Source organism: Photinus pyralis, unplaced genomic scaffold (genome assembly GCF_008802855.1).
Source record: "Photinus pyralis isolate 1611_PpyrPB1 unplaced genomic scaffold, Ppyr1.3 Ppyr1.4_LG8, whole genome shotgun sequence".
Taxonomy (NCBI): Eukaryota; Metazoa; Arthropoda; class Insecta; order Coleoptera; family Lampyridae; genus Photinus; species Photinus pyralis.
In genome coordinates, this window is record NW_022170819.1 from 30,174,549 (window position 1) to 30,188,976 (window position 14,428).

Genomic DNA, 14,428 nt, shown 5'->3' on the forward strand with positions numbered 1-14,428 from the left:
ATAAGAATTATACCCCCTGATTGGGTAGAACACGATTTAGTGAACGGTTTTTTTCAGACTTGACCCCTCTATTCGAAAAGGTTGGATAGCCGAAAGAAAGCCTCGCAAGGAGCTTCAAATTATTATGCAATCATTTAGCATTAATGTGACGGGGTGCGGTTAGAGGGACAGAAGTTCATGAAAAAGCAATTGCAAAATTGGGAGATCCAGTCTACCTCATCTCACGACAGGTTGATACCCTGTGAGACCCTAAAGTTTGCTTACACTTGATGCAATAAGAAATAAAATTCGTCAGAAGATATTATAATATTTTCGCTAACACGAATACAATAAATAGATAAAATTGACGTCAACGTTCTTCGTTTCCCACGCCCCACCCTCTATAATATGTCAATAACAATAAAAACTCTTGAAACACCCACATTACAGCTTAGATTTTTGCTTCTCAAATATTTCCCGTATGGCTTTTCCATCAATTTTACCGGTCGGACCTTTTGGGATTTCATCCAAAAAGCGCACACCGCCCCGTAACCACCTTGTCGAAGACATTTGGCCTGAAAACCGAAAAATTAGTTCGTCGGCCTCTTGATGCCGACACTTACTTTCAACGTATTTCTTCACGTCTTCTTCGTCTAAATGTGCGCCTTTCTTTATGACTATAGCCGCCGCCGGTATTTCGCCCGCTTCGTCGTCTTTAATACCCGTAACGCCCGCGTCGAGAATGTCCGGGTGTTGCAGTAGTACTGCTTCAATTTCGGCGGGTGCAACCTACAATACATTTTAAAATCGACCAAAACTGTAGGAAAACCTGCCTGGAAGCCCTTGTACTTTATTAGTGATTTAATTCTGTCCACGATGAAAAAATTTCCATTCCCATCGTAATAGCCGATGTCGCCGGATCGCAACCACCCATTTGGGTCAATAATTGCGTCGGTAGCTGGGGCGTTGTTACAGTAGCCCTTCATTATCATGTCACCTTTGAAATACAATTCGCCAGTTCGATTGGGCCCCAAGTTTTCTCCAGTAGCTGTATCGACAACTTTTACGGCGTGAAAGGGGACAATTTTTCCGGTAGAGCCCGGTATGACGCCGGTATCTGGCGTAATTAACACTGCCGAGGTAGTTTCGGTGAGCCCGTATCCTTGCCTGATCTGGTTTAGCTTAAATCTGTACTGGAAGATAAGAGGATGGTCAAAAAACGCCGCAGACTCACCGTTTCCTAACCGCATCGCTGATTTGCTTGGATAAAGGTGCTCCACCCGAGGCGATCTCTTCCAAGTGCGACAGATCGTAGTTCTCGACGATTGCGCTTTTTGCGAACAAGGACATCAGGGTAGGCACTAGTAAAGTGCTTGCCACTTTATAATCTTGAAGGGATTGCAAAAAGAGCTTTTCATCAAACGTGGTTAATACGACGATTCGAAATCCGCAGGTCATGTATCCTAGACTTGTAAACATACCAAAGCTGTGTTGGAATGGTACCACCGTTAAAATGACAGTGGTCGGATTGATTTGGTTCCCAAAAGTCGGATCTCTGAAAAATTATAGCGTGGTTAACAAGCGCGATGCGAGTATTACGGACTTGCAGTGCGAAAATCGAGCAATGATGTTCTTATGGGTTATCATGACACCTTTAGACACGCCTGTTGTGCCAGATGAGTACATAACAAGTGCAACTTGGTTATCACGATCGAACGAATTGGGCTTGAAATCTCCAATATTTAAATTTGGATCGCAAAACTTCAAAATGAAGTTGTTTAGGCAAGGGAAATCTTGCCAGTCGGTGATGTCATCCAATATGACCACTGTATTAATGTAAGTTAGCCGGTGCTTCACTGTCTGAATGTTCTTTACGGCCCTTTTGGAACAGAAAACCACGCTAGGTTTCGTTATCTCAAAGTTATGAAGTAGTTCACCTAAAATATTGTTTTCTTTTCAGCAATACCGAGCACTTTACTTACGCTCGGTGTACTTGTCATTTATGGACGCAACGGTCACTCCGAGGTATAAGGCGGCGATCACTGGTAGAAAGAATTGCAAGCTGTTTTCGCTGCACACCGCAATTGTGCTGTTAATGTCGAGACCGTAGTTTTTGTAAGCAACCGCCAATCGAGTGGTTAATGTCAGTACGTCTTCATACAGCAGATTTTCTTTAGTATGCGCGTTCGTCTAAAAAATGTTTGAACAAGCTGCAAGCAATGTGCATAGGTACAAGCTTACCATAGCAATACAACCTGGTATCCTTGCATACTTTTTAAGTGCCCTAAATATCTCCTCGCCTGCCGTACCATCCGAAACAGGATAAAATGGTTTAGGTCCATACAAGATATTCTTATTTTCCATTCTTCGAATGGTGCACGATTCAACTTGGTTTGCTAAATGCACTTGTGTGACTTGCTAACAAATAAATACGAGTACAATTTCTAAAAATGCATTCGATAATCCCTACTACAATGTGTTTACCTACAATAATTTTAACGATACGCCGGGTCTGTCTTATTCACCTGTGGCGTTTCAACAATTCCGAACGAATGTAGTTGCACCAGTATTACTGGTTCATTATCTTGGAAGACTGCAATTAAAAAAGGACTGTCGCATAATAAATGCGCTTGGCTTGAGTGTTATCGGGTCCATGAACTCTTTCATAGTATTTTGGTATTGGTTAAATGAACGCGGCTATCAAAGGGCGAAAAACTATCTCTATGGAAGTTGGTGAAAAAATTAGCCCGATAACATATTCTTAGGCGCGTCTGACCTCAATACTAATGAAAGTGACTTTTTATTTAACATCCAAATTCCTATTTTGCTATTCCCGTATAGAGAAATCTAGAATCTAGCACCTTTGATTTTTGGTTGTTAGTCATTATCATAAACTGCGTTAATGAGACGACTTTTTTAAAGACACATGAATATCAAGGAAAACTGTGTAAATTTAGGTCAATTGCAGAAAATGCGTAAGCGTCATTTCACTCAACGAAACCAAGTGTAGTGTATGTAAAAAATCCGCCGAATCCGAAAATCATAGTCCCTATGGCCGCAAACTCCCGGAACATATTTAATTGTTATAAACAAAAAACGAAGATAAAATGGCAAAATATCGCTTCATTTCGCAATTGACTTTAATTATCTGAGGGAAAAAATGAATTTGGTATGGAACGTTCACTTTCGAATGTTATTGCTTTTTATTAAAAAATATAAAAAGGTATTCTATTATTACTAACTAAAATTTATCCGATCTTTTTGAAAATCCGTATTTGATCACTTCTGTTAATAACAAAACAATATGACAAACCCGATCACCATAAGTTTCATAGTTATTGATTAATTAAGTAAACAAATTAAAAAACGATCATTTGTCTTTCAAACTGGGTGACTCCCAGATCGTTCCCAATTTTTTTACAGATGGTGGAACCCTAAGACAACTATTTCCAAAATTGTCCCGATGATTCTTGCAAATGGACGGATTGTGGCATTTTTTCAGTTAACTAACAAATGGAATAACTGCCGAAATAAAGCAAGAAATGTAACTATATATAGGCTTTTGGCACTCTGATTAATAAAAAATGTACATTTTGGTCAAATAGAAGCATAAAAAAGTTCACGCTTTAAAGAATCGTTTGATGCGACCCGATTTGCAAAAAGCAAAAAAAAACAAGCCCAAAATCAAAAGCTGATTTCTCGGATTTTAGTCCAGGAAACGAAACTTAAAATATAGTCCAGTATGCGGAGTAGGGCATGTCCATGAACCTAGCAGAGCAAGGTCAGCAGAACACACACAATTAAATGCTCCTTTTTTTTAAATTATTACATGTCATGCCAGGTTCATACGAATTCAGCAGAACACTACTTCAAAAAACCAAGAAAATGAAAAGTGAACTATCATTAGGTGCTAATTAGGTACCCTATTCCCAAATTAAATGCTCCTTTTTTTTTAAATTATTACAAGTTCTGCCAGTTTCATATGAACTCGGCAGAACACTACCTTTAAAACTCAAGACAATGAAAAGTGAACTAACCATAATTAGGTGCTAAGTAGGTGCTAATTAAGTGCCCTATTCCCGAATTAAATGCTCCTTTTTTTTTAAATTATTACATGTCTTGCCCGGTTCATACGAACTCAGCAGAACACTACCTCAAAAAACCAATAAAATGAAAAGTGAGCTAACTATAATTAGGTGCTAATTAAGTACCCTATTCCCAAATTAAATGCTCCTTTTTTTTTAAATTATTACAAGTTCTGCCAGTTTCATATGAACTCGGCAGAACACTACCTTTAAAACTCAAGACAATGAAAAGTGAACTAACCATAATTAGGTGCTAAGTAGGTGCTAATTAAGTGCCCTATTCCCGAATTAAATGCTCCTTTTTTTTTAAATTATTACATGTCTTGCCCGGTTCATACGAACTCAGCAGAACACTACCTCAAAAAACCAATAAAATGAAAAGTGAGCTAACTATAATTAGGTGCTAATTAAGTACCCTATTCCCAAATTAAATGCTCCTTTTTTTTTAAATTATTACAAGTTCTGCCAGTTTCATATGAACTCGGCAGAACACTACCTTTAAACCTCAAGACAATGAAAAGTGAACTAACTATAATTAGGTGCTAATTGGGTGTTCATTAAGTGCCCTATCCCCGAATTAAATGCTCCTTTTTTTTTAATTATTACAAGTTCTGCCAGGTTCATATGAACTCGGCAGAACACTACCTTAAAAACCCAAGAAAATGAGTAGCGAACTAACTATAATTAGGTGCTAATTAAGCGCCCTATTTCCCAATTAAATGTTCCTTTTTTTTTTAAATTATGACATGTTCCTCCAGGTTCATATAAACTGAACGTTATGAGGAAATTACTGCCTCCCAAAAAGATGTTGTGTACTGTCACTTTTCGTCATTCATTGCATTTTAATCCTTCTGGAAGAAAAAATGACGCTTTAGACCCTTAAACGAATGACAAAACACGTTCATTTGGTCCACGGAGTAGGTACAAAAAAAAAACTTTATATTATATTTATTTACTTTTATATTCCAAGTGCCTGTAGGTATATTAAATTTCATTTAAATGCTTTCGTAAATAAGAAAGTTGGCATTGCGCATGCGCAAAACAATATTTTTAAAACGTTGTCAGTTTTACTAATATTCGTAGTGTCATAGTTTCATTTAAATACCTTCATAAATAAAAAACACATGCGTTAAACGAAATTTTTGACACTGCGCATGCGCAAAACCACAAAATTGGGTACGCACGGGATCCTTGGACCAAGCCCTTTCAATTTCGCAGTTACTAATTTTTAATTTCATTTGATCTTAAGACAATATTCAAGAATTCAGTTTTTAATATCTTTAGTACCTATATTTTGCTTAAAGAGCTTTTTAATTCCCAGTCAATTTTCACATGTTGAATAGGCTAAATGTAAAATTATAGAAATCTTGAATTCTTGATATTTTTATCATACTTTGTTACCTACATGTTTTAGGTCGCGGATCGCAAAATGAAGAGAAGCCAAGATCTTTTGAGAGTGTATCTCGACGACGTACAAAGATAAAATGGTACAGCGTAGTGAAGCTATTTCAACACATTTAACATTTCATAAAAATGAGCAGGGCAGGGCGACATAAATGTGACTTGCACTTATAAGGAGCATTTAATTCGGGAATAGGGCATTTAAATAGCACCTAATTAGCACCTAATTATGCAATATGTTTGATTGTATTCTGCTGACCTTGCTCTGCTAGGTTCATGGGCATGAGAACGGCCGTTTCCTGCAAAAGGTGGTGTAAACGACTTTATCATTTTAAGTGGTCCATTTGGGTCCAAATAACATGTATTTGAAGAGTGCACACCAATTTTTTTCCCGGCGCAACTTTTGGCAGCCACCATTTTCAGTTTTTCGCTTAAAACTCGAAAACGGTCCAAATTTTATGAATAACACTTCTTCAATAAATTAAAGAAGACACAATTCAGCGCCGATCAAAAGAATAATAGAACAATAGAAAAATTTTTACAAGCGATCAAAGAAATCCCTTAAGCTCCCCGTCAATTCCTGATGGAGATCCACGGAAATCCCTGAAATCGGATAAAATTCCTTATAAATCCTCAGAAATCCTTTCGAAATCTTCTTAAATTCTTCCCCATACTTGCCTTTGACACTCCATTCCAATCCTTTACTGCCGCCGCATTCATATAGACGCTTTGTCACGCACCTTCTCACAGGTATTATAAATTAATAACAAAACAAGAGAGGGATAATAATAATAATAATAATAATAATAATATTTGCGATTGGTATATTTCAAATACTGCGTGGCAATATTGGAGTAATAGTCAGGAAAATGACACGTTACTGGCGAGGAAATATTGAAGTGCAAGAGAATTTTAATTTCCGAGTCAAGTAATCTCATTTTACTGACGAGTTTTGTATTAAATTTTACCCGAAATCGTATTTTAACATAAAATTTCAATTTTCATATTATAGAACTTTTGATTAATGCCCATCTGTCATTGATGACTGGAGTCATTATTCATTATAGACAGGTGCCGCAGGAAAAGTGACAAGGGGCAGGAAAAGTAGACTGGTCTGGCTCCGTTATGGAAACTAACATTTCCCTGACATAAAGTAGGCATGAAAATGAAGGTTTCATGACGATTTTGGGTAAAACAATTAGAAGCTAAAGTTTATTTTTGAACATTTTTGAACGAGCCAAAAAAAGCAATTTAGTAACAAAATGCAATTGGAACGAAGACAAGGAAAGTCAAATTTTGACTTTTTCCATGTAAGAATGAAAATTAATTTAGAACGCAGTCTCATGGGTAAAAAAATTGTAGTCATATTTGATCAGGAACGGCTTCATTCGATACGGCAAAACAATTATTATTGAAAGGTAAAAGTGACCGCATGTGCAGATAAGGGCATCAGGTGAGTTAATATCTGCCTACTTACGTTACCGCCCCTCCATCAAAAATATAACTTATGATCAAATAATTCGATCGTGTTAACGCGAAGTGCAGTGCATATTGTGCGGAATGGTCTCCAAATTTTCAAATGGTTTGAAGGAGAGTGCCTAGTACCGAAAGCAAGAAAGCGAAGGGTGAGTTTTGACAAACACAAATTAGGTACCGCGTAAAATGCAGGAAGTAATTTGGATTTCTACATTTAAACATTAGATTTTGGAGTTGGGCAATAGGTAAAGTGTGACTAAATATTGTGTACGGAAATTTACCTCAACACATGTAACTGATGCCGTTAGTTTCAAGCAATCATTTTCCAAATCAAAAATTTATACACGACAAATACAATCATCTTATCTATCAAAGTCTAAAATTGGAAACACATGTGTAGTCGATTGCGTCGGCTGCGTCGGCATTTTAAACAGGTGTTTAGAAGCCTGTTGATAATTTCATTCTTAACAAAAACCACACTTATCTACCTTTTTATTAGCTTTAATAATAATTGTCGCAGAGTTTACTAATTTTGAATTAATTTGATACGAGTGAACCAAATACCTCCTTCGCAAAATGAAATGAAACATGCAACTCATAAAAAACGAAAGGGTGGTACTTTTTGAACTCGGATGTCCTACAGTCTTTAGGAAGGGGGTAGTGGATTTGATCGTTCCTTTAGTTGCCACAACTCATTAAAAAAAAAAGGTTAACTCAGTTTTTTTAGAAAAGATTAAGAAAATCTCAAACCGTCCAGACACACCATCTGCTTGTTGTGGAATTTAATTTATTATCCAAAAACATATAAGCGGTATGTAGCCTTCCCCCTTTTCCAATATGTATTATATTTTCAATTTTCAACTTTAAAAGTTCAATTCAATGTAAAATTCAACGTTCGTCTTTAATTAGGCCACCCTCTTCGGTTTTAGAGCCCTTAAATGGTGCATTTAAATATTTGTCTGTGCCGTAAAATTTGTTTCAACATATTCCATCTTCAATGTGTCAAAAATCTCAAAAGTGTAATCAACCTTCTTTAATTAGTTAATAATTGTCCGGATGGTCGTCTTTAATGAGGCCACCTTCTCCCGTTTAAGAGCCCTTAATTTTGGCGTTTCAATATTCGGGTCTGCCAACAAAAAAATGTAACTTCAGCACCATCTATTAGTTTCATTTTCAACCCGTCTCTTCAGTGTTTAACCTTTACAACACCTTCCAAAACGACCAACATCCAGTTTAGACTACTTTTAGAGCTAATTTGACTGGACTACAGAGCGAGTTCGTTACATACTGGATAAATTTTCTTAGACGTCTTATCCTGTAGTTGACGTTTTTACAGTTCCTCACAGATTCAGGTTTCCGAGAGTTGTGAAGAAACGTATAAGAGCCTCAGGAGGTTTGGTCATATTTTCGTCTACTCAGTGGCTGAAATGGCGAACCAAATATACAAAACCTTAACACCAATCAAATGAAAAACAAGTTGTAAATCAGCGTATGCATGATGAAAGCGCATTTTTGGTAATACCGATCAGTATTTTATTAGCGAAGTTTAAAATTATCTATCTCATGAGTAATCTAACTCAAAATAAACTAGAGCCTGCACATCTACACTATAGCAGAAAGCTTTTAGTGAAAATTTGAAGTCTCTCGCTATTGTAATTGCTGAGATCTCAGCCGGACAGCCAGCCAGCCAGCCATAACGAATATACTAGCGAATTTTTTTCAAAAATGCGCTAAAAAATATATGTGAACTAAAGGTTTCTGTACGTTGAAAATTTGTTTAGACAATGAAAAAGGGGAAACAAACGATGGATTTGAGTGAACTTATTCGAGAAACTAACGAGTTTATGACATTTCATAGGATAACATTAACACGAGTGAAAAACTAAATTGACGTAATTGGTGGAATTTAGATTGCCAGCTTCACAGACCGGAATCTTACTCGCTTTAGATAAATACTGAAGTTGTGTTAATTAGGCTTTAAGTGTTCTGTTGATTTTCGAGTAAATAAGTAAATAAATACATTAGCGACTGTTTATGGTTAAAACGTTAGAATGCATTCACTATATCCGCCGCATTGCACTATTTAGTATAATGGTAGATAATGGAACGACTTGACCTATTATAGTAGGTATGTCAAGCCATATTTAGTAACATTTACTGTAAAAGGTTAAATTTTCATTTGGTCTGCCCTTTTGTGCTTTCGAAGCATGCTCTTTTTTATTACTACTCTGACACTTAAAGTTTAAAGTTAATGGATCAACGAGAATCTCCTCTATTATTCACGCGCACTCGTAAGAATTAATTTCATTTCGCATTTGAAAATGAACACTTCCGAAATGAGCTGATAAATAATTAAGCTGAAATCGAATAAAACTAGAGACGAACTTCTAAGGAACAATTCACGAGTGGTGGACACCACTGTGGGGGAAATCGTTTAAAATTTTATTTCAACTCTCATGTAGACAGCTCTGACGGTGCAAAACAATTAGTTAAATAAGATACGAAGAATCGCACACTATTTTCAGGAGGCGAATTTTTTTCCATTCATTTCGCATTCGGAAACCAGACTTTTAATCGGGCTCATATTCTATTGAATACACTTGAACTCGTTACAAATCGATTGGGGAAGGTTTGAACGCTGCCTTTTTTCGTTCTCGCGTTAGACGAGGAACAGACAAATCGTCAGACGCACAAACAGACGGACAAAACCATCACATAAGGGAAATTTTTCGAAAGAAAAAAATTCCCCTAAAAAATAAGACCCATGTATTAAAAATTATGACATTTTAATGGCGTTTAATGGCTTGGATAGTGCTACTATAATACTCTGCCCTGGGGCCAAAACAAGATACAGCAAACCCAAAATCTTTGTAAAAGAGACGAATTGAAACCGAATCAAAGCCCTTTTGGGGACGCACTTCGTGGAATCATAGAGCTAGAAATCACCATTTTGTTGTGTTGTGTAGCTCTTTTTACATCCCTTGCCGATGAAGGGTGTAAGCTAACTAGGTATTTTGAAATGTGTGTTATCTCCTTAGATGCATTAAGTTTACGCCTTTTGCCATATTCACGTGCACTAATTTCGGCCTTATAAACAATGATATTGTAACGTTATTTATAAATTTCGGGTTCGATTTATATCAATATTTATTAAACAAGACTAAAACACTATAAAAACCGTACAATTTATATCGATTATTTATATCACACACTTCGAAATTTATATCAGATTTTCGCGCTCGATGTTTACGTACTCGTTCGGTAGTAGACTGGCGCGATGTTCGGTCCGCAACCATTTATACACGCAAGCAATGTATGTCCCGAACATCCGCGTACATTCTGGAATAGTCCTACACAATCTCACTATCGCGCGCGTAGAAAATTCCAGAGCGCCAAAGGCGACGTCATGTCTGGAGCATTTCCGTTACAATATCTATTCTTTTTGTTTCAGGTACCGCATTGAAAACTTTATAATTACAATTTGAGCAAGATTGCCGTCTTTTGGATCATAAAGTAAGTGATTATAATTACATATTAGTAATAAGAAACTATGAAAAACTGCGAAGAAGCTTGCAATTGATGATCTTTACAAGACATTGTACATATTTCACATCCAAGTATTATTTGGATCACAGAGTTACGAATGTCTGTTAGAAACCATTGGTGTATTACCAACCTTCTATGTACTACCGATCCTAAAACCCTAAAAAACAAATCGATTATAACATTTCTCAGACAAGTCTATTACACCGGTTTATGCAAAGTAGAGGTGGGTCGGAGTGAATATCGGGGTTATTGTATGTACACTAGCATTTAAATTTAAATAAACTTTTAGTAAAAAGGGGATCAACACATAGTACGAGAAGTATTAATATCGAAAGAGGCTTCCGCAGAAACAACGGAACTATAATTCTTAAGTGAGTATCAAACAAAGGTAGTAATTACAATTCGATTGTTTCGAAAACCAGTATGTAATCAAATGTTATACCAAGGAGTCTTCGAAAAAATTATCTTTTTGAACTACAGGTCGCAATGGCCTTGTTGAGCTCAAGAGGGCGCTTTTTACCAATCCGTAACCGATAATAACACAAACATACAAGTAAGAGGGGTAGTGAATAGCGCGGCACATCAAATATTGCGAAAGCACCTATTTCTCGTACAAATTAGGTTATAAAAGCATACACGTGACGTTACCCGTTATTAAATGTATCAATTATTTACGGATTTTTACAAGTCCACTAGTCGTACAATTTATTGGAAAATTTGACCTACCCATTTTGATACTCCATGAACTTTCTTTTATATTATGTAATGCCTAAATTGCTTTGACATTTAAAATCTTAAAATTGTCAACTTCTAATTTTAGAGCTATCGTTACAATTAATAACTTTATTGTTATTGAAGGTACAGAATAGTTACTTAGGATAATTTTGCATGACGTTTAAAGTGTCGATTAAAAAATTTTAGGTCGATTTAAATTTATTTAACAAAAAGCGAAAGTTTCTCTTTAATTACCAAAGTTAAATATGAAAGCTTCTCACTTTGATACTATAAAAAATGTAATGTTCGCTCAATATGTAATTTTAACGTAGTGGCCTTTACGAATGTGTTTATGATGGGTATACAGTGGCATGTCGTCCGAAATCACGTACGTGCAGAATATAATTCTGTTGTGGTTTGCTTCCAATTTGATTTACAGAACGTTACTAAAAGTCATTTTACCACATCTACCGGTGCTTTGAGCATTGAGTTAAATTAACACATAGAGTCTGAAGCCTCCCTCTGGTGCATTTCACTTGGCCATTAAACAGACGTGGTGTTAAACAAACGACTCGAAAACTAAAACAATTATCAAATCGAGGGCCCAGACGTTCTAACCATTGAGTCACTTATTCTGAGTATGGGCTATTACCAAAAGTCTTTCGCCCATACATTTCTCTCGTATCCTTGCCCCAATCAATTGTCAATGGACCAAATTGTCTGCTACCTTCGAAACGTGATCATGTCTAGTAGATATTGTATATATTATATTATTATATTGATACTTTCTACCTTGAAAATGTACATGTCGATTAATAATTACCATACATTTACCCACCTCTTTGTTATCTTTATGGTTTTATGTAAGTCGTTAATTGTTGTAACCTAATTGTATTTTGTGTTCGGATAAGACAATCGGCTCATAAATTATGGTTTAACTTGTTAATTGACGCGCATTATTACTTATAGAGGGAAATAATGTCTGCCTATAGAATAAAATGGGACATAGACAATTGTATAATCGTAGGCGCATAATTAGAAAATTATAGATACGCCAAGGAAGAAGGTGCAAAACATCCACATCTAGTTTTAACGCTAAGGCTGAAGATCTAGGATATCGACCGGTAAAGAATCTAACTTTGTTCCATAATTTTTGACTTATTGTTCGTCTTATATTTTGAAAAACTGTTTATTTCTATATCCTGCAACTGTTATTTTGTAAGTGACCTACGTAGTGTGTTCATTTCGTTTCTATTAGCTATTATGTAATAAGTTTTTGTGTTTTCAGTAATCTTATAGTTTCTTTAAAATAACCATTCCACTAGAAATAACAGTAATCTATTGACAGCATTAAACTGTGTTCCATGCCCATTCCCTAATTCAAAGTACCTACATTCATAAATTAAAAACATAATTAAATTTCGTCATTTTGGGTTGATTTTATACTAATAATATAGCAATAGTTCGGATGCCGCCTAAGGTTAACCTCTGACACAGTAAGCCCAATAATAAATTGTGGGTGGATGTTAATGATTTAATTTTTTCTATCGACGTTGGCGGATATTTTTGATTTAACCAATAGTGGCGGTTTCAAACTGTAGAAATTAAATCCGATTGGGTAGTTTCGGAGCGTTTCAAATTGGCGTGTGTTGTACACTAACTTCATTGTAATTACAATTACAGTTTTGATCTATAGAGGACAAACTCCCTTTAACTTAAAGATCTTCTCAACAAATGCATGATAACAGCACTCCGATTAAAATTTTTCGTAAATGAGAAAATACGTTTCCACTTAAACCTTAAACTGACTGAACGTTCACTTTTATGCGACACAAAGATGAAACTCGATTCACGTCTTTCACACCAAAAAAAAACCGCAACCAAAACACACTTCACCAACAAAAGGGGTCGTTTTACATCCAGTTCGCTTATTTAAGGACCTTTTTGCTTTCCTGGAAAAAATGGAAATGCACCTAGGTTTTCTAAACGGTCATAACACGTCCATATCTTGAATTTTAATTCGCGTGCTTATCGCAGACCGGAAAAAAACATGAGATAAATTTTTACAAATACTACGCATATAATTTCCAAATATTAAAAATAACTGTACAATAAAACAAAAAATTAACCAAAATAACAATTCTGATACAAAACAAAATACACATCTAACGCTAAATTGAAATTAGACATTCAGGGTGACTCATCATTATCGTAGGTGTCGAAGTCAAAACAACGCCCTGACCCTGGCGCAGGCAACGACCCACATAGCAGAATATACATTACATATAACATGCATGAGAGTTTGTATATCCATAGAATGCGGAAAAATATGTCGCGAATATCCGATGTAATGTGCAAGGAATATACGTTTGGCGTTTGGAGTATAGTCTATCTCGGTAAATATCGAATGTATACAAAATTTGTGTATAATATGTAAGTTGTTTAACATTTTATTTCCCATAATTCAGTTGTTTTTATTTCAGAAAACACATGAGTAATTTAAAAAAATTCAATTGTTTTTCGTTACTCATTTGTTTTCTGAAATAAAAACAACTGAATGCTGCCTTATGGGAAATAAAATGTTAAACAAGTACATTACATTCGTACATTGGATATTTACCAAGAGATATGCTATATTCCATACATAATGGGCACCCTGTATACATACGTACATAAGATGCACAGGATATTCCCTTTACATTTTCGATTTAAAAGGTATATACATAAGATATTGAATGCTATTTGGGAATACACTCTTTCTACTATTTTTTCTATTATTCCCGTCATGTAAAACAACTCATGGATGGTGCAAAAACTTAAACGCACTGTACGAACTAGTCTTATTGTATGATAGTATTTTGTATCCACAGATTTCTGTTTTTTAGCTCTTCAACTGATACGTACCAAAGAATATCAAAGCATGGCTACCCAATGTTGACATGAATTGTAAATTATTACATTTACTTATGTTTCAGTAATTGCCCTTCTTTTCTATGCAAGTCTGGAAAAACAAGTCAAACTTTATAACTCTATTGTAACGTAAATTTAATTACGTGGTTTATTTATTTCAATTAACTAACAATACATTTATAACAGTCCTTATTATTTGTCACTCACATATACACAATTTATAGCAGCGCGAACTATTTATTTACTTCGGCGTTGAAGTTGAAACTGACCCGAAACTTAATTCGGTTTGCTTATATAGCAAACAACATCCTTTTTAT

The 14,428-nt window shown here is 35.5% G+C and overlaps 1 protein-coding gene across 1 annotated transcript; it reads right to left on the reverse strand.

Moving 5' to 3' along the window:
- Positions 1–287: 287 nt before the first annotated feature.
- Positions 288–2,416, reverse strand: LOC116178224 (luciferin 4-monooxygenase-like). Its single transcript, XM_031497662.1, has 7 exons — positions 2,221–2,416; positions 1,962–2,169; positions 1,583–1,916; positions 1,214–1,534; positions 813–1,167; positions 603–768; positions 288–554 (listed from the first exon to the last, which is right to left on the reverse strand). Exons 1-7 carry the CDS (start codon positions 2,341–2,343, stop codon positions 424–426), a joined length of 1,638 nt encoding a protein of 545 aa, XP_031353522.1. The 5' UTR covers positions 2,344–2,416; the 3' UTR covers positions 288–423.
- Between the last annotated feature and the right edge of the window lie 12,012 nt (positions 2,417–14,428).

What these genes read in the sequence shown, in the direction of transcription:
- LOC116178224 (XM_031497662.1), bottom strand. Translation starts at nt 2,343, where the DNA reads ATGGAAAATAAGAATATCTTGTATGGACCTAAACCATTTTATCCTGTT. An exon ending in AAATGACAAGTACACCGAGC is followed by an intron (nt 1,917 to 1,961) that starts GTAAGTAAAGTG and finishes ACAATATTTTAG; the next exon opens with GTGAACTACTTCATAACTTT. An exon ending in GCTCGATTTTCGCACTGCAA is followed by an intron (nt 1,535 to 1,582) that starts GTCCGTAATACT and finishes ATAATTTTTCAG; the next exon opens with AGATCCGACTTTTGGGAACC.